Source organism: Gopherus evgoodei, chromosome 2 (assembly GCF_007399415.2).
Source record: "Gopherus evgoodei ecotype Sinaloan lineage chromosome 2, rGopEvg1_v1.p, whole genome shotgun sequence".
Lineage (NCBI taxonomy): Eukaryota > Metazoa > Chordata > Testudines > Testudinidae > Gopherus > Gopherus evgoodei.
Genome location: NC_044323.1, coordinates 229674414 through 229695363, shown reverse-complemented (window position 1 = coordinate 229695363; position 20950 = coordinate 229674414). Strand labels below are relative to the sequence as shown.

Genomic DNA, 20950 nt, shown 5'->3' with positions numbered 1-20950 from the left:
GAATGGTGGAGTAGGTAACATAAAAAAGAAAAAAAGCTTTCAGAAGCTGTAATGTTTACAGCATGGACTATTTTTCACACACCTAGCCACTGTGCTTTAATAAATGCACTAATGCCAAATTTATCTGCTTTCTACTTCTTCCCTCTTGGTCATATAAGTCTGTATATAATTTAACATTTATGTAATTTATATCACCTACATTTTTATTTGTTTTTAGTACTGATTCCTCTTTCCCTAGCCTCATATTCTAGGTTTGGCTAATTTACATTGCATACTCATTTGGAGTAAGGAATCATGCCCCATTTAATTTATATAAACATTATTCAGCAATATGATTATACTTAAAAGTTTAAAAATGATGCTTCGTTAAAGAAAACCTGGGAAAATGACCACTGTGTGACAAACAAGTTAGCCTTTTAATCACATACTCTCTAATGAATTTTCTATCTATTAGATTACCTTTCCCCATTGTTTATGGAGGTAAGACCTTAGGGGCTACAAAATCGGAAGTACATACATTAAGAGCTATTTATACATCCTTGAGTGATGAGGTGCAAATTTTGTAAGACTGGAAACTAACATCATTAGAACATAAAAAAAAATAATATAAGGACAGCATAAAATCATTTTTTCTAGTGTGGAGTATTCTACTACTTATATACAATATAATGTGTGTATCTACACATACATGCACAAAATATGTAGGGAATACATGATGGTGTGGTATGAAAGGTTTTAGCTGCATGAGTTTGGCATGGGCATATTGCTCAGAAGAGGTTAAGCGATGAGGTCTAAAACATGCATGTCGTCCAGTGCTGAGAAAACTTTTATATTACAATGTGATACATTGTGCATGCGATTTAAAACATAATGATCCAGATTCTCAGCTTGTGTCAACTGGCATCACTATTAAAAATCAACAGAACTATGCAGATTTACACAAGTTAAGAATTTGGCCCTTTCATATCCCTCCATCTGGAAAGCCAAATTCCTTTATTACAATGAGTCCACAGTGTAAAGGGGTCAGAGGAAGCCAAAGATCATAAGCCACAGACCATCTTTGACAGTGACCTAAAATAGATTTTCAAGGGCAGGAAGAATGCTAGAAGCTGATGGTTTCCCCTTTCCAATGATATAAAACTTCTGCTTCTAACTCTGCAGGGCTAATTGTGATAAGATACTTTAAACCAGTGTTTCCCAAACTTGGGACACCGCTTGTGTAGGGAAAGCCCCTGGCGGGCCGGGCCAGTTTGTCTACCTGCCCCGTCCGCAGGTTCTGCCTATCGCAGCTCCCACTGGCCGCAGTTTGCCGTCCCAAGCCAATGGGAGCTGCTGGAAGCGGCGCGGGCCCAGGAGCATACTGGCTGCCGCTTCCAGCAGCTTCCGTTGGCCTGGAGCAGCGAACTGCGGCCAGTGGGAGCCGCGATAGGCGGAACCTGCGGACGGGGCAGGTAGACAAACTGGCCCGGCCCGCCAAGGGCTTTCCCTACCACAAGCGGCGTCCCAAGTTTGAGAAACACTGCTTTGAATGATTAATATTAACCACAAGGGGAAGGAACACAAGCTAAAATAGAGAAAGAACAGGTTAAAACGAATATGTTGATATACTAGATATATTCAAGTAAGCAGGGCCTGATGAAATTCACCTTAGGAACTAGCTCAGAACCATTAGTGATTATTTTCGAGAACTCATGGAGGATCAGTGAGGTCCCAGAGGACCGAACAAGGGTAAATATAATACCTATCTTTAAAAAGGGGAACAAAGACAACTTGCGAAATTACAGACCAGTCAGCCTAACTTCGATACCTCCAAAGATACTGGAACAAATTATTAAACAATCAGTTTGTAAGCATGTAGAGGATAATAGGGTTATAAGAAATAGTCAAATATCAAGAACAAATCATACCAAACCAACCTAATTTCCTTCCTTGACAGGGTTACTAGACAAATGGACAGGGGAAAAGCAGATGTAATACATCTTGATTTTAGTAAGGCTTTTGACACTGTCCCATGTGACGTTCTCAAAAGCAAAAAGGGAAATATAGTCTAGATGAAATTACCATAAGGTAGATGCAAAACTAATTGAAACACTGTATTGAAGGAGTAGTTATCAGTGGTTTACTCTCAAACTGGAGGGACATATCTAGTGGGGTCTACAGGAATTTACGATGGGTCCAGTACTAGTCAATATTTTTATTAATGACTTGAGAGTATGCTTGCAAAATTTGCAGGTAACTCCAAGCTGGGAGTGGCTGCTTGCACTTTGAAGGACAGGATTAGAATTAAAAATGACCTTGACAAATTGAAGAATTCGTCTAAAATCACCAAGATGAAATTCAATAAAGACAAGTGCAAAGCGCTACACTTAGGAATGAAAAATCAAATGCACATATACAGAATGGGGAATAACTGGCATGCCATTAGTACTGCTGAAAAGGACCTGGGGGTTATACTGGATCACAAACTGAATGAGTCACCAATGTGATGCAGTTGTGAAAAAAGCTAATATGACATTCCGGTTAACACACCCTGGAATGATGTGTAAAACATAGGAGTTAATTCTCCTGCTCTACTCAGCACAGGTGAGGTCTCAGCTGGAGCACTGTGTCCAGTTCCGGGGGTCTCACTTTAGCAGAGACGTGGACAAAATAGAGAGCAACAAAAATGATAAAAGGTTTAGAAAACTGGACCCATGAGGTAAGGTTAATAAAACTGGGAATGTTTAGTCTTGAGAAATGAAGACTGAGTGGGGGGGGACCTAAAAACAGTCTTCAAATATGTTAAGTGCTGTTATAAAGAGCATGGTGATCAACTGTTCTCCAGGTCTACTGAAAGTAGAACAAGAAGTAACGGACTTAATCTGCTGCAAGGGAGATTTAGGTTAGATATCATGAAAAGCTATTTATAAGGATAGTTCAGTACTGGAATAGGTTATTGACACAGCTTGTGGAATCCCCATCATAGGACGTTTTTAACGGGTTAGACAAACACTCATTTGGTATATTTGGTTCTGCCTCAGCACAGGTCCCTTCCAGTCCTACATTTCTATGATTCTATAGCTAACCCAAGTAATAATTTTATACTTGTCTAATTTTAAGAAGTACCCACCCAATTCTTTTCAAACTTAGTTTACCCATTGACAATATACAAAAGTTTCACTTGACAGCATTTTAAGGAATTCTGTAATGTAGAAATAGGTGTTTATAATGGAATATTTCCTGGAGGTTTAATTAGATCACCTGTAGCACACCTCTTCCTCCACTCATGCTTCAGTACTAAGATGACAGATGGACTGTGCATGCACAACCCAGATTCCTGCTATATATTACTGCCTAGTAAAATGTGTTGAACCATATATAAACAACACATTATTTAGTGTGGGTTCTGTGGTCTTTAGAGACTAAAGTACAAGTAGCTTTTCTAACACCACATTGCAGGTCCATTTATTTCTCTTAAAAGATTTAACTGCCTTGGGAAGAAAGTGGTGCACTGCAAAGAGATTCCCTCTCCTCCTCGAGCACAGGACCAGCTATAATTTGGTACTAAATGAAGTAGCAGGGATTAGGAAGTGATGAAGAGTGTTAAGCGTTGGGTAATTTTCCCTTTCTGTCTACAGATATTTTTTCTGATCAAGATTGAATAAAACCTGAGTCCAAAATTGAACTCCATTTAAGTCAACATGGTTACAACATGATAAATTTGGCCCATAATCCTTAACAAGTAACGGAAGTTAAGAGTACTGGGATGCAATGCAGGAGGAAAACAGATCTGAAATTTTTGGAAGAATAAAAATCTTTCTGGTGCCAACAGCTGGTAACACACAGAGCTCAAGACAGTCTTGATGAAAATTATGAAAGTATTTTCTAAAATGGAAGAAAAATCATTCTGGTTTAAGATATTTGAGTGGCATGAAGTGTGCAAAGATGCTGGGGACAGAGAAAATGAGAGAGAACATTACTCAAGTTTGTCATCAGGGGCGGCTCTAGGGATTTTGCCGCCCCAAGCATGGCAGGCAGGTTGGGAGGTCCACCAAAACCATGGGACCAGCGGACCCTCCGCAGGCACGCCTGTGGGAGGTCTGCCGAAGCCGTGGGACCAGCGGACACTCTGCAGGAAAACTGCTGGAGGCAGCCTGCCTGCTGTCCTCACGGCGTCGGCAGAGCACCCCCAGCGGCTTGCCGCCCCAAGCACGCGCTTGGCGTGCTGAGGCCTGGAGCCGCCCCTGTTTGTCATGTCAGTAATCAGACATTGCTTATAGCTTATACCAGTGGTGGGCAACCTGTGGCCTGTCAGGGTAATCCACTGGTGGGCTGCAAAACAGTTTGTTTACATTTGCATGGCCACCCACAGCTCCTAGTGGCCGCAGTTTGCTGTTCCTTGCCAATGGGAGCTGTGGGAAGTGGTGCAGGAATGGCGAACTGTGGCCACTGGGTGCTGCAGATGGCCTTGCAAATGCAAACAAACTGTCTGGCGGCCCGCCAGTGGATTACCCTGACAGGCCGCATGCAGTCTGTGGGCTACAGGTTGCCCACCACTGGCTTATACTGAAAGCTCCAAATCAAAAACCCATGCAATCAATGGAACCAGCTTTTGACACTTACATCCCACACATCTTACCTGCAAATGAAAGGTTTTTCAGCAAATTTATTTGAATATGTCAGTTAAGTGCAAAGAAGGAAGACTTGGAGAGTGAGAAACTGATGAGGAGTTTTGAATCAACAACAACATGTAGCTATTGCTTGTTGTAATCAAACAAATCTGCTTATGTGATCTTAGATATGTTATATATTTATTTTATACTGTAATAAGATCTATTTTACATAGTTAAAAACGAATTAAGCTATTTCCAAAAAGGTATCAGAACTGCTTTGCTGACAAAATTAATGCACATGGTGAGCATCCAGCAGTTGAGGTGTTTACTATTCAACTGCTAGACATTATTGAGTTGGTCTATAAGGTTGCTCTGGAGCCTATGAATCTGTGTTACAGAAAAGCTTGATGACAGAATGTTACAAGTATATTTGTTGCTGCTTATTCTTGCTGAGTTACCTTGAACAGGTTTTAGAGCCTTGTCTAAAAAGGTATAATATCTCAAGTCTGATTAGGGTGCAAGCTGACTGTCACATCTCAGAAGCTCAGTCACTAGAACATATTTTGTAGTTGCACTGCTATGTAACTGTTTAGAATTTTATCATCCACATATTCTTGCCCCCAGATACCAGACTAAGCAATTCAAAGGCAGATGTCAGCTGCTTTAACATTATTGCTTATGTTTCAACAACTATTATTATCTAAGTACTTCAGCATTTTGTGGCAGCATTTGAAGCTCGCACCAGGATTTCATTGGAATTAAGGTTTTAAAATCATGCAATTTATTGTTCATATTCATTTTGTATCAAATAAATCAAGTGGGATTCTCAAATGACTCTCTCTTCTGTTTAAGGATACTAGACCTGTCAATAGTGTAGCTGGGAGTCTTATAATCAAAGGTGTTACCAGTTCATATATTATATCACAATATTTCTGACACTGGCATTTCAGCCAATAGATGCTTTAATTGCTGCCATACAGAAATCCCATCAGGAACTTGGTCAAGTATCAGACTATGAAAAGTGATAGAGAAGTATCAGACTAAAAGCAGAAAGTGATAGAGAAGGATGGAGGTTGGATGGCTCAGGGAATTAGTAACGGAATATACAGTTTGCTATTTATACTGATCATTGGATCAAATACAGACCAAGTACTAACAGCTATAAGGTTGAATGAATTAGTGGTCTCAGTCAAATTACTATTGAACTGGTGCGTTCCTTAAAAACTCCAACAAAGGAGGCAAAGTTTTTGGCAGTCTCACGTGAGACAGCAAGGAATTAACAATGATCAAGACTTAAGTGTGAAGGTGTCATGGTATAATCTCCCACTCTGAACCTGAGCGTACAAAAGATGGGGTACCAGCATGAATTCCTCTAAGCTCAATTATCAGCTCAGTACTTGTAGCGCTGCCACCAACCAGGAATTCCAGTGCCTGGTACACTCTGGTCCCCCCAAAACCTTGCCCGGGGACCCCCAAGACCCAGTCCCTTTGGATCTTAACACAAGGAAAGTAAACCCTTTCCCTCACCGTTGCCTCTCCCAGGCTTCCCCTCCCTGGGTTACCCTGGAAGATCACTGTGATTCAAACTCCTTGAATCTTAAAACAGAGAGGAAAATTCACCTTTCCCCCTCCTTCTCTCTCCCCCTCCCAGACTCTCCCTGAGAGAGAAAGTAATCCTAACACAGAGAAATTAACCTCTCTCTCCCCTTCCCTCCTTTCTCCCCACCAATTCCCTGGTGAATCCAGACCCCGTCCCCTGGGGTCTCACCAGAATAAAAAAAACCAATCAGGTTCTTAAACAAGAAAAGCTTTTAATTAAAAAGAAAGAAAAAACAGTAAAAATTATCTTTGTAAATTTAAGATGGAATATGTTACAGGGTCTTTCAGCTATAGACACTGGGAATACCCTCCCAGCCTAAGTATACAAGTACAAATTAAAATCCTTTCAGCAAAATGCAAAATTTGAACTCCTTCCAGCCCAATACACATTTGCAAATAAAGAAAACAAACATAAGCCTAACTCGCCTTATCTACCTAGTACTTACTATTCTGGATATATAAGAGACTGTATCAGAGAGATTGGAGAGAAACCTGGTTGCACGTCTGGTCACTCTCAGAACCCAGAGAGAACAACCACCAAAAACTAACAGCACACACAAAAACTTCCCTCCCTCAAGATTTGAAAGTATCCTGTCCCCTGATTGGTCCTCTGGTCAGGTGACAGCTAGGCTCACTGAACTTGTTAACCCTTTACAGGCAAAAGAGACATGAAGTACTCCTGTTTATTAACCCTTAACTATCTGTTTGACAGAAGGACTTTGTCCTCACCCACAATTATTTCACATTTGGGGACAATGTATACTTTCAAGTCAGTGGCACTGCTATGGGTACCCGCATGGCCCCACAGTATGCCAACATTTTAATGGCTGACTTAGAACAATGTTTCCTCAGCTCTCGTCCCCTAACGCCCCATCTCTACTTGCACTACATTAATGACATCTTCATCATCTGGACCCATGGAAAAGAAGCCCTTGAGAAATTCCACTATGATTTCAACAATTTCCATCTCACCATCAACCTCAGCCTGGACCAGTCCACACAAGAGATCCACTTCCTGGACACTATAGTGCTTATAAGCGATGGTCACATAAACGCCACCCTATACCAGAAACCTACTGACCACTATACTTACCTACATGCCTCCAGCTTTCATCCAGATCACATCACATGATCCATTGTCCACAGCCAAGCTCTAAGATACAACTGCATCTGCTCCAATCCTTCAGACAGAGACAAAAAAACACCTAAAAGATCTCTATCAAGCGTTCTTAAAACTACGGTATCCACCTGCTGAAGTGAAGAAACAGACACAGAGCAGGAAGAATACCCAGAAGTCACCTATTACAAGACAGGTCCAACAAAGAAAGTAACAGAATGCCACTAGCTGTCACCTACAGCCCCCAATTAAAACCTCTCCAGCGCATCATCAAGGATCTACAACCTATCCTGAAGGACGATCCCTCACTCTCACAGATTTTGTTAGATGGGCCAGTCCTCGCTTACAGACAGCCCCCCAACCTAAAGCAAATACTCACTAGCAACCACACAACAAACACACTAACCCAGGAACCTATCCTTGCAACAGAGCCCGTTGCCATCTCTGTCCACATATCTATTCAAGGGACACCATCATAGGACCTAATCACATCAGCCACGCCAATCAGGGGCTCATTCACCTGCACATCTACCAATGTGATATATGCCATCATGTGCCAGCAGTGCCCCTCTGCCATGTACATTGGCCAAACCAGACAGTCTCTACGTAAAAGAATAAATGGATACAAATCAGACGTCAAGAAATATAACATTCAAAAACCAGTCGGAGAACACTTCAGCCTCCCTGGATACTCAATTACAGACCTAAAAGTGGCAAATTTGTCAACAAAAAAACTTCAAAAACAGACTCCAACAAGAAACTGGAGAACTGGAATTAATTTGCAAACTGGACACCATTAAATTAGGCCTGAATAAAGACCAGGCGTAGATGGTTCATTACACAAATTAAAAACTCTTTCCCCATACTAATTTTCCCCCTACTGTTACTCACACCTTCTTGTTAACTGTTTGAAATGGGCCATCCTGATTATCACTACAAAAGTTTTTTTTCTCCAGCTTATAATAGCCCACCTTAATTGATTAGTCTTGTTAGAGTTGGCATGACACCCCCATTTTTTCCATGTTCTCTCTCTCTCTCTCTCTCTCTCTCTCTCTCTATGTTCCTACTATATTTTCCACTGCATGTACCTGATGAAGTGGATTTTAGCCCATGAAAGCTTATGCCCTAATAAATATGTTAGTCTCTAAGATACCACAAGTTCTCCTCGTTCTTTTTGTTTTAATGTACAAACTATGGTCCTTCCAGATCAGGGCTGAGCCATACTGGCAAGGTGGCACGTGGAATCCTATACTGCAGCTCTCAGCATTCTACCCATTCAAACAATAAAAGAAGGGCTTCAATCTGCATGGCAATTAATCCATTACTTTTAATCAGCTACATTTCCTTAATAACAGAAGGACAAGTCTATGTATAAATTAATTTATCAAGTGTCTAGGTAAACTGATCTGGCAGATTAGAATGACATTCCACTATTAATGTCAAATTCCACTTCATCATACTCTAGAAACAGTAATAAAGCTGCAAGTTTAAATCTGACTAATCTTAACATATTGCTTACATTTTTTCCCAATGATTATAGGCAGAACTGGTAGCACCACTCTTTGTTAATGTTGCCCCAAAACGTTCCAGTTTTGGCTGGGACATTCCCCTTTTTAAGCCTTGTCCAGGATGTCCTGACATTTGTGGCAAAAGCGTGCATTTGTCAAGAAAGCAAATGGGATAAATGCAGTTTTGCCAAAGCAGAGGAAAAGTTGTTTTGTTGGGGTTTTTTTTGGGGTGGCGGGGGGAAGGGAAGTAACGACATCAGATGTCAGACCTTGGGCTGTCAGCCCCAGCCCTGGGTGGTGGGGCTAGGGTTGTCAGCCCTGTGCTGTGGGGAGGGGGAAAAGGCTTGGGTGAGCCCCACACGGGGGTGGGGGCGAAGAGGAAGCGGGGTGTGGAGTGGTGGTAGAAGGCTCGCTATGTCAGATCTGGACAGCAGGGCTCAGACTTCAGCCCCAGCCCTGGGTGGTGGGGCTAGGTCTGTCAGCCCTGCCCTTGGAGGGAAAGGTTAGGGCAAACCCCACATGGGAGAAGGGAAGAGACGCTCCAGCTGTCAACCCGAGGCAGCAGGGCTTAGGCAAGCCCCAGATGGTGTCCTGTTTTTCCTTTGGGAAATATGGTTACCCTATACATTATAAGATCCTGTTTTTAGTTGCCTGTAACTTAGCCAAATGTTAAGCATTCAGGCTGAAATGTTCCATGCTGGGTGTCCACTTCAGGCTGAATTTTTTGTAAACTTTTAGCAAAAATGGTTGAGCCACATCCGAGAATAAAGATAAGGGTAAAATATGTTGTTTTGCCAGTGTTAAAAAAAAAAAAAAAACCCTCCCCTCTTCCCCCCCCCCCAAAAAAAAACCTAAACATAGCTATGGCAACTCCATGCTTTGAAGCAGGGATTTGAAATTTGGCAGGGGTATCACTCTGGTTTCAAGGATGCAACTTCTGCTGTTCCCATGAACCCCCTCCCCCCCAACAAAAAAAAATGAGTATGTGATCATGTAATTAAAGAGGGCTGCCATAGATGGGACCGGGGGAAGGGGTAGTTTGTCCTAGGGCCCCTGTTTGAGAGGGCCCACAAAATGACAAAGGAACGGCTGAGCCAAATTTGAGTGAAGAGGTGTTGCAACATGGTGAACGGGATTGCAATGCCGCTCAGGTTTGATGCCTGCCATCAATAATGCAGGGAGCCAATTGCCCATCTCGGCCAGGCCCAGAACCCACAGTCACCATTGTTGGCATTATCATGCCAGACTTGAGGCGCCCTACCATGCTGAGAGGCAAAGGAAGGAATAAGGTCAGGGAAACCACTCCCGCTAGTGGCAGGGCTAGAGTTCAGAGAGAGGCAAGACCAGGCTACATGCAGAGAAGAGCATCCCTGCCTGTGGGGAAGGCAGCAACCACACAGGCCTGGGGCCTCGCTGACCCCTTCCCTCCCATCCGCTCTCCTCTTCTTAAACTCTTTCATTTCCAGGGTAGTGTTTTTTAAATCTGGATGGGGACATCAGTTTCAGACCCCCAAAACACTCTCTGCAGCCTTGAAGATTGTAAAATAAGGCATACAATGGGACAGAATTACATTGCAAAGGCAAGCTTAATTCTAGGATTTTCTAACTCTTAAGTTTTGACGTATTTGACTTGTGAATCAAGTATTGGTTTTCATTCACTACATTCTCTGACCAAGACTGATCAGTAAACACTTCTAGTATTAACTGCTGTTAAGTGCAAAGTGCACTGAGTTACCTTCTCCAGAAGTCTGCAATAACTCAATTAAAATCAGTGTCTGAAAGCTCTATTTAAAATAGCATCATAGAAAACAAATATAGAAAATAGAAAAATAAAATGTATTTTTTGCAGTCATCCTGAGCCCTATACTTCTCTTTAACTGCAAATTTCACATGTGCATGACAGAACATTAATTTGTTAAATTTATTTTTACCTTCCAAGCTTTTGTCCTTCTCCACTGAAGGCTTTGAATTTCAATCTAGGCTTTACATATTCTTGTTCTTGGTGGTCTTCCATATCCAAGTTAACTTGGCCACCATGCACCAACCGTTGAAGTTCCAAAGGAATCTCTCTTAAATATAAAAATAAATCATTTTAGAAATTCCCAATTACAGTACGGTAAAACACTTCAGAATGGATCCTACAAGAGCCTAAACAATATTTTAATAAAAAAAGAGTGGAAACTAGTGCCCTATCTGTATCAAAAGGCAGAGGAATAAAATTGCACCTACTTCTTATGGAAGGTGGAGTTAAAGACTAATGGGTATATAATTCATGTAGTTCATTATTAAGTCACAAGTTGAAATCTAGGGTGCACTGATACAATGAATGAGTGTATAATCTTAATAGCTACATTTTGCAAATGATGTTCAAGCAGATGAAGTTACTGGGGAATTCTGTGTTTTAAAAAAAGGGAGATGGAATATTGCCCATACATAGATATTTTTAATATTTTGTTTGAGAATTAAAAAAATTATCAAGAGGAACAGAATTTAGAAATAATGTCTAAAAATAGTTGCTGGAATTATAATATTATATTATAATTCTTCACTAATCAAACATTTTTAAAGTTTTCTCAAGTAATCTCTAATGCAAGAGTGGGGAACCTTTTTTCTTTGAGGGGCCACAGACCTACAGAAAAAAAAATCAGTTGCGGGCCACACACAGCCCCACAGCAGGAGGAGGCGCCTCTGGGCTTCCCCTAGGCTCCGGGATAGGGCCAGAAATGAGGGGTTCAGGGTACAGCCTGGAACAGGGGGTTGGGGTGCAGGAGGAAGTGAGGGTTCCGGCTGGGGATGCAGGCTCTGGAGTGGGGCTGGGGATAAGGTGTTTGGGTGCAGGAGGGAGCTCAGGGCAGGGGAAGGGAGTTGGGGGCCTGAGAGGGAATTAGGGTGTGGGAGGCGGTTTTGACCTGGGGGAGGGAGTTAGGGTGCAGGAAGGGGGGTTTCAAACTGGAGTATGGGTTGGGGTGCAGGATCTGGGGGAAAGAGTTTGGATACGAGAGGGAGCTGAGACCTGGGGGCTGTGGTGCAGAGTCTGGGAGGGAGTTAAGGTGTGGCAGGGGACTTGGGGTGGGGTTCTGGCCATGTGGCACTTACCTGAGGCAGCTCCTGGTTGGCTGTGCAGCAGGGCTAAGGCAGGCTCCCAGCCTGCCCTAGCCCTGCGCTGCTCCCGGAAGCGGCCGGCATATGCAGCCCCTACGTGGAGGGGCAGATGGGGGCTCTGTGCAGTGCATGCTGCCCATGCCTGCAGGTGCTGCACCCACAGCTCCCATTGGCTGCGGTTCCCGGCCAATGGGAGCTGTGAAGCTGGTGCTGGAGGCAGCATGCGGAGCTTCCCTGATCGCCCCTTCAACCGGGAGCTGCGGGGGGTGGGAGGAGAGGGCACCGAGGTTTGGGTTGGAGACTTGCTGAAGGCTGGATTAAATCAAGTAGTGGGCTGGAGGTCCCTCCCCACTCTAATGCAATACATTTTTTTTGCCTGTCAATCACAGTCCTTAACAGGGATCATAATCCAATTCAAGTGAGGAAAAACGCCTTGAGAAATAATCAACTGATTTATTATATTGCAGTAGCACCCAGGGCCCTCAATTAGTAACATCGCCCGCTGTGCTAGGTGCTGTACAAATACATACAAAGACACAACCTCTACCCTGAAGATCTTACAATCTCAGACAACAATCAATGTCTAAAGGGTGGAGGGAAGAGGGATGCAATCTAATATATACATATACAATAAGAGATATAAAAACTGCTTTGGATTGTTATCGAGCAGAACCCATCATCAGCATGGACACATGTCCCCTGCAATGGTGGTTGAAGCATGAAGGGACATATGAATCTTTAGCGAATCTGGCACATAAATACTTTGCAATGCTAGCTACAAAAGAGCCATGCAAATGCCTGTTCTCACTTTCTGGTGACGTAAATAAGAGGGCAGCATTACTTTCTGTAAATGTAAATACACTTGTTTGTCTTAGCAATTGGCTGAACAAGAAGTAGGACTGAGAGGACTTGTAGGCTTTAAAATTTTACATTGTTTTTATTTTTGAATGCAGTTTTTATGTACATAATCCTACCTTTGTAAGTTCAACTTTTATGTTAAAGAGATTGTACTACAGTACTTGTATTAGGTGAATTAAGAAATACTATTTCTTTTGTTTTTTTACAGTGCAAATACTTGTAATCAAAAATATAAAGTGAGCTCTGTACACTTTATATTGTGTTGTAATTGCAATCAATATATTTGAAAACGTACAAATTCACCTCTGCCTCGATATAACGCTGTCTTTGGGAGCCAAAAATTCTTACCGCGTTATAGATGAAACCGTGTTATATTGAACTTGCTTTGATCCACCGGAGTGCACAGCACAGCCCCGCCCCCCCCGGAGCACTGCTTTACCTTGTTATATCCAAATTCATGTTATATCAGGTGGGCATTATATCGAGGTAGTGGTGTATCTAAAATATTTAAATAAATGGTATTCTATTATTGTTTAACAGTGCTATTAAAATCACACAATTAATTTTTTAATTGCTTGACAGCCCTAATTAAAACATTATTCATGTTAAGGAATAACCACACCTGTTCTGCTCAGCTTAGCATAAATATGAATATTCAAAAAGGAGGAGGCATTTGTTGCAGTGAATAAGCCGTAAATTATTTTGAATCTCAGTTGGCACTTCTGAGCCTACTGCTGGAGATGGCCATCATATTGAAGTATTATGTTGTTTGTGTCACAGGCCAGGTGGAGACCCAATCTTAGCATTTGACTACATATCACAGGGTATGTGACTTGTAAAGTGCTCTAACATGCTGCACTCTAACTGCTCCATGTAAACTCTGCTGGCATGGTCTAAAAGGAAATTACACCTCTACCTCAATATAACACGGGTTCGCATATAACGCGGTAAAGCTCTGACATGCTGCTCTGAGCAGCGTGTTAAGGGTGCCTGGCCAGCCCGGGGCTGAGGGGTTGGATAAGTGGCAGAGGGTCTTGCAGGCTGTCAGGGGCTCCCCTCCCCCACCAGGTCTGGGAGGCAGGAGCTGCGGGGGGGTGCACTTTTGGGGGCCCTGAGGATTAGCAGGGGGCCGGGAGCAGTCCACTCTGCTTTCCTCGCCACAGCCACAGCCGTGTCACTCGGGGGAGGGGGTTTGGAGGAAGGGATCCCCCCTACAATCACCAGCAGCAGCAGAAGTGGAGCAGCCCGGCTCCAGCCCGCTCCACTCTGCCGCCTCCCAGGCGTGGCACTCCGCTTCCCACCACAGGTGAGTGTGGGGTGGTTGGGGAAAGGATGGCCCCCATACTCACCTGTGGTGGGAATCGGAGCACCGCGGCTGGGAGTTTGCAGAGCGGGGCAGGCAGGGGCCATGTCACTCCACTTCCCACTGCAGGTGAGTGTGGAGGGCATCCTTTCCCCAATCTCCCCACACTCACTGGTGACAGGAAGTGGAGCAGCCTGGCCTCAGCCAGTTCCACTCTGCCAGCTCCCAGCCACAGTGCTCCTCCTCCCGCCACAGGTGAGTGCAGGACCTTTCCCCACTCCGCCCCTCCTGCCCCACCTCCAGCGACATGGCTGGGGCCAGGGCAAGGAAAGTGGAGCAGGCTGGGGCGGCATCGCTTGGCTTCCCGCTGCAGGTGAGTGCAGCGGGGCGTTCTTTCCCCAACCTCCCCGCACTCCCTGACAGCGGGAAGCGGAGCACCACAGCTGGGAGGTAGCGGAGTGGAGCGGGCTGGGGCCAGGCTGCTCTGCTTCCCTCTGCTGCCAGAGAGTGCCTGTCAGGGGGCAGGGGGTAAGGATAGGGGTCGGAGCAGTCAGGGAACAGGGGGGTTGGGTCAGGGAACAAGGGGCAGGGAGGGCCAAAGCAAGTTCAATATAACGTGGTCTCACCTATACCACGGTGAGATGTTTTTGTCTCCCGAGGACCAAGTTTTATTGGGGTAGAGATGTAGTTCACATTATCATAGTCCGATGAGAATTAGGCACCTTTTAGAGCAAATCAGCAGGTTTCCAAGGAGTAGTTAGAGCATTTTATAAATCCCACTCTCTGGCACATTTTGCCGGTGCTATGTATATAAGCCCTAAGAGATTGAATTAACGTACAATTTGCTTTTATAGTATTTAACCATCATAAAAATATGGTGATCACCACATTTTAATAATAAAACTTCAGATATTTTCTTCTGATTGTAAAAAGCATAGATGTGCACCTGTATTCTGCACAGCAGGAACTAAAAGCACACCCCTTCTGTAGATTATCTGAGCATATTTGCACACAGAAATACTTTGCATGGAGTGGCAATGGGTGTGTATATATGCAGATGATGCTCACTAACATTTAGGCTTCAGAAGTGTCCCCAGTGCAGCTACCGCATAATAAACAGATAGTCTATGGAACAGTCCCATACTGCAGTCCTTCTCCCATCACAAAAAAAGTTTTCAAGATAGGAGGAAATTAAGAAAGTGTACGACATCAATCCTTATAAAATTCCAGGAGGCATAAATGCCTTTTGATCCATTGCAAAGAGGTCCCTATGACAATATACAGTAACTCCTCACTTAAAGTCGTCCTGGTTAATGTTGTTTCATTGTTACGTTGCTAATCAATTGGAGAACATGCTAGTTTAAAGTTGCACAATGGTCCCTTATAACGTTGTTTGGCAGACGCCTGCTTCGGCCACTGCTTGCAGAAAGAGCAGCCTGTTGGAGCGAGCTGGTGGGGGCTTGAAACCAGGGTGAACCAGCAGCCCCCCATCAGCTACCTGCTCCCCTAAGTTCTTTGTGCGACAGCCGCCAGGCAGGCTATCAATTGCCGGGCAGTTCTGCTGTCCCTCCCCACACTGCCCTGTGCTGCTCCTGCCCTCTGCTTTGGAGCTGCTCCCAGGAGCCTCCTGCTTGCTGTGCAGAGCGGGCTGGGGAAGAGGGGTGCTCATGTCAGGGTGTCTGTCCCCTCACTCTCCTGTACCTTATCTTCAGAGCAGGCGGGGACAGAGGGAGCTTCCTGGCAGCAGCTGCTGTCTCAACTTGCTGATCTAGTTAAAAAGGCAATGTACTTGGAGTGGGGTCAGTGTACTTTAAGGGGCAATGTGCGTCTCTCTCAGAAACACACACGTGGTGTGAGTTTCTATCTCTCTCTGCCATGCCGTCTCCCCTCCCTCCATTTGTGCTGCCTTGGAGACTGTGAGGCTACATTAAGAACAATGTGTTAACCATAGAGAGCTCAGCAGAGAGCTAGTTCATCATTTAGCAGTAAGACATTCCCTGGGAAATATCTCACCCTTTTCTAGCCTCTGATTTCACCATCCCAACCAAGCTTCACAATCATCATTGCTGTGTAAAGTATTAAATTGTTTGTTTAAAACTTATACTGTATGTGTATAGATATAGATATAGTATCTATATCTATCAGGGATCGGCAACCTTTGGCACATGGCTCGCTAGGGTAAGCACCCTGGCACGCCGGGACTGTTTGTTTACCTGCTGGTGGGAAGAGGCAGCCAGCACATCCCTCACCGCTTCCCGCAGTCCCCATTGGCCTGGAGTGAAAAACCGCGGCCAGTGGGAGCTGCGATTGGCCGAACCTGTGGACGTGGCAGGTAAACAAACCAACCTGGCCTGCCAGAGTGCTTACCCTGGCAGGCTGCATCCCAAAGGTTGCTGATCCCTGATAGATACAGATATATATAGAAAGATATCTATATAGTCTTTTGTCTGGCAAAAAAAAATTCCCTGGAACCGAACCTAACCCCCCCACTCCCCATTTTCCCCCTGATTTCCATTAATTCTTATGGGGAAATTGGATTCGCTTAACATCATTTCGCTTAAAGTAGCATTTTTCAGGAACATAACTACGTTAAGCGAGGACTTACTGTACACTGTCTGTATCTCAGCAGTAACATCAATCGTGTTTCTGGAAGAAGGATTATTTAATGCTTCAGTACTCAGTTGCTCTACACTGCAGAAAGGTTAGACACTTTTTTAATATTCATCACTGTTTTATTACTATTTTCCTCTCTCCACCTGATCGCTCTGATAAAGTCTGCAAAACAACCACCATTATAACTTACCCTCTTTTAACAGACTCAAGAAACTGAGCATTTGTTGGGTCTGTGTAAGTTCTCAACTCTCCATCATCTAAACTGAAACCATTCCTCCACAGTTTAAGCAAAATTTGAACCTATTGAACAAAGAAAGTATAATAAAAAACTAAATGAAAAAATTCCTAAGCAATTATCTGCTGATCTTTTTGTTAGCTTTGTACATATTGGCAAACATTAGAGAACTGAATCTAAAACAAAACATGGTTTGTAGCAAAACACAGAAACATAAGATAGAAGGCAAAAGAAATAAAAACATTGTATTAGTTTTTGTAGAGAGATTTTGGACTGTCATTTTTAGATTCCCTCAAAGTGATATTGACTTCTAGTAACATTTGCACTGTTGATACAGTTGAGATTACAAATTTAGTGGTACTGAGACCTCAGACAGACTGTCAACCTTGAACTTTACAATAAGCCTTGACTTTTATCAGTGACATAGCTAGCAGATAAAATACAAGGCACACAGAAAATATATGCTAACAATAGTATACTAGGCTTAACAGGTGATGAAACAGCTTTCAAAATAGCGAATACTGTTTTTGTTTAAAAATTGACTTAGTGCCCATAAACTTGCAGATTACTATTACTATTCTAATCGTTTGTGGAATAAAGCAAGAGTTACAGTTACTAATTCCCATAACTAGCTTTATCATTGTTATTTTTATTGTAACACCTAGTAGCCCCAAGTCATGGACTAGGACCCCACTGTGACAGACACTGTACAAACACAGAACAAAAATACAGACTCTGCCTGCCCCCAAGACCTTACAATCTAAGAAACAATAGATGGGTACAGACAAACTGACCGGAGAGTACAAGGAAACAATGAGACATATTGGTCAGCAAGATAGGTATGTATGATGTGTATTCTCAGCATACCCAGCAGCCTAACCATTGTCATATTTTCTGTAGGCCTCAAGGCAAAGGAGATTTTTAAAGAGGGATTTGAAATAGGATAATGAGTCTGTTTTGCGGATGCTTACAGGGAAAATGACTGCATGAGAGAAAGCATGAAGGTACTTGTTAAATTTTCAGACAAGTGAGTGATCGAGGCTAGGATCATGGGTTTATTGGAGGTAGGAGTCAACCTTTCAATACTGAATGAGAAATGACAGGTAGGGAGATGAGATTACTTAAGTATTTATACAAGACTAAAAACAATTATGCAATCCTTTACAAAACATAAAAGAAGATATTCCTGCCCAGAAGAGCTTGCATTCTAAAACAGATGAGGAAAACATTCAGGAAAATGTCTGGGTGAGAGAATGTGACTTAGTGCCAGGGAAAGTTGGTAAGAACAATTCAGGGTTAACAGAAGAAATATGTGGAAGTCTGGATTTACAAGAAGCAGAAAGAGATTTCTCCCAAGCTTGGGAAAAGCATAAATGATGAGGCATACAGCAGGAAAAGGAGAATGATTATAGTGCAGAAAAGGAGCATGCAAGAGCATAGGAAGGAAGAAAAGTAGAGATAAGGACAGGGCAAAATTATGCAGAACCTTAAAGGCAAGGATGAGAAACCTGATGCGGTAAGAAAAGAATCCAGCAAAAGGGCTGAAGGGGACAATTATAAAAGCAGAGTAGATGCAGAAAAAGAAGACATTAGCAATGGTGTTTTGAATAGATGGGAGGGAGATAGAGGTGAGAATTCCGAAGACCACAGAGGAAGTGGTTGCAGGAAGGAAGATGAATATGACAAACGCATAGACAAGGGTTTTAACACTGGCTATAGTTGAATTTTGTTTTTTTAGCGCTTGCAAACACAAGACTTGTTCAGAAATGCAGGGTGTGAATGCAGAGTGCACTAGCCCACTGCACAACAGCAGGCCATGAGGACTCTGCAACTGTTCACTAAAAGTCCTGTGGTGTGCTTTGATTTACTGTTGCTTAATACAACCTGTTTCAAACAGCAGTACATCAAAGCACACTACAAAACTGTTGGTATGATGTAGCAGGATCCACACGGGGACTTAGTGTGCAACAGACTAGTATGCTGTTCATTCACACACTGGTTTGCCACACACTAATTTTCAATGTAGACAAGCCCTTAGAAAGGAAGAAGTGACAGAACTTAACACTGGTTTTGGTGCGGAAAGAGCAGGAGAAATCAAAGATAACACCAAGGTTACAAATATGGGAGAGTTGTGGAGTTGACAATGGTGTTAGAGAAGAAAAGAAAAAGAAGAAAGATTAGGAGAAAAGTTCAGGGTTGGAGGAAATGAGTTTGAAATGGCAGGAGGACATTCACATAAATATATCAAACATAGTTGAAGAGATGGACAGAGGGATGAAAATTAGAGGCAGAGAATTAGATTTGTTAGAGGTGTTAGCTGAAATCATGTGACGCTATCTTGAGCGCAGAGGACAAAGATGACCTAGCATAGGACCCTGAAGGGCACCAGAGAGAGAAAGATGCAGTAGTGTTAATTTAGTTTTACTGATGATATTGCAGTGTAGTTTTACTCTGAAAAGTGACTATATAAAAATGGCATCACCTTAGTTCACAATTCTATTCCCTGTGTATATTCAGTCATGTCTGCTCTCTTTGGTGGCAAAAGTAAGCTTTACTGTTCTTTATTCCTGTTAGTACTGCCGACCAACCTCAGCTAAAATTCGATTACCGCTGATGTTTTTTCCATCTTGTGCATCAACAAAGTTGTTTATTAAGCTCCTATCAGTCACACCTATCTGAGTCTGCTGAAAACAATGGCAGTTAGGAAACAACTCTTCTATTCTATTCAATTTGTCAAACAAGCCCAGCACTTTCACAGGTGTAGGTGAGGGCCCAATTTGGATGTCAGAACATTTATTATTGGTGATGACACATGATATGGAAAGAATCCTGTTTGACTCTCACTGGGCAAATAATATGCAAGACTGAGAGGAAAAGATACATCTTTCTAACTATAAACTGACACAGAAATCACTGCGCTACAACAACAAAGCATACTATGATGCCACTTTTATAAAGAAACTTTTATAAAGTAAAACCATTTTGGTTGTTTTCTCTTCACCTTAAATTGGACTTAAAATTAGTCAAATACAATATTTATTTTCTTCCTACACAATATCAACTTTAGAAGGATCTTATCTAGCTAGTGAGAATTGCAGTACCTTATTATCAGTGACACTCAGTTTTCTATTTCACAGGGAATAAAGACAACACACAAAATTGCAAGTTATGAATTGCTGTGAGATGCTTAATAGGGCTGAATCAACACAACTAATGCCTACAGAGCCTTGAAATATGGTAGGCACCTCCTCACAAAATTAAGCATTTAATTTCAAAGGAGTACTTTGCAACTCAGATTAGAGCCACAGAGCACTCACAGTAATACAATCCTTTCTTTTCACAACACTGGACCCAGTCAGTCTTCTTTGTCAGACACTTCTTTCCTCTACCAGCAGAGCTTATGTACTTCATAATCTATGTATTTTTGTCCATGTAGACCCTTTGGCTTTAAGAAATTATTCTTAAAATGTACATTACATGGCTCTATAGCTATTCATTATAAACAAAACTATTGTTATATAAAAACATTATCTTAACAACTTGGGCTTCAAACATTGCAGGATATGTAACACTATTTTCTGCTGTTCAACATTTTACTTACATCTTGCCCATTCTGATTTTCTCCATATATATATTCAGAGCGCGTCCGGGATGAGTCACCCAATCTGTATCCACCACCTGAAAATGACTGATAAAAATATTTAAAAGAAAGTTAATTAAAAAATTTAAACAGCCTGAATAGATACGTGAAACAATTTACAAAGATATTTAATGGGGTGTAGGATATAAATTAAAATGTGAACAAGTTTGCTTCTTTAGTTAACACAAACACACAATGTTCTAATTGATATGCCTTCTAATTAGCAAATCAGAGACTTAGAAATTATAACCATGCAAAGCAGTCAGTGTACTATGAAATGTTAGGATTGAAATTGAATATTTGCAAGTATTAGTAATATAATTTACAAGACAATAAGCCCTTTAGGCAAAAATAACTAATTCATTTGGTTTTTACCAAACTAT

At 42.4% G+C, this 20950-nt stretch overlaps 1 protein-coding gene across 4 annotated transcripts in view; it reads right to left on the bottom strand.

Annotated features, from left to right (window-relative positions):
• UBXN2B (UBX domain protein 2B) overlaps window positions 1-20950 on the bottom strand; it is a 305419-nt gene that overhangs the window by 14148 nt on the left and 270321 nt on the right. For all 4 annotated transcript variants that reach the window (XM_030553142.1, XM_030553140.1, XM_030553141.1 and 1 more), the window contains 3 exons: window positions 20529-20615; window positions 16883-16992; window positions 10748-10885 (listed from right to left, as the gene is read on the bottom strand). In XM_030553142.1, the coding sequence (XP_030409002.1) occupies window positions 10748-10885; window positions 16883-16992; window positions 20529-20615 (335 nt within the window). The remainder of the gene's footprint in view (window positions 1-10747; window positions 10886-16882; window positions 16993-20528; window positions 20616-20950) is intronic.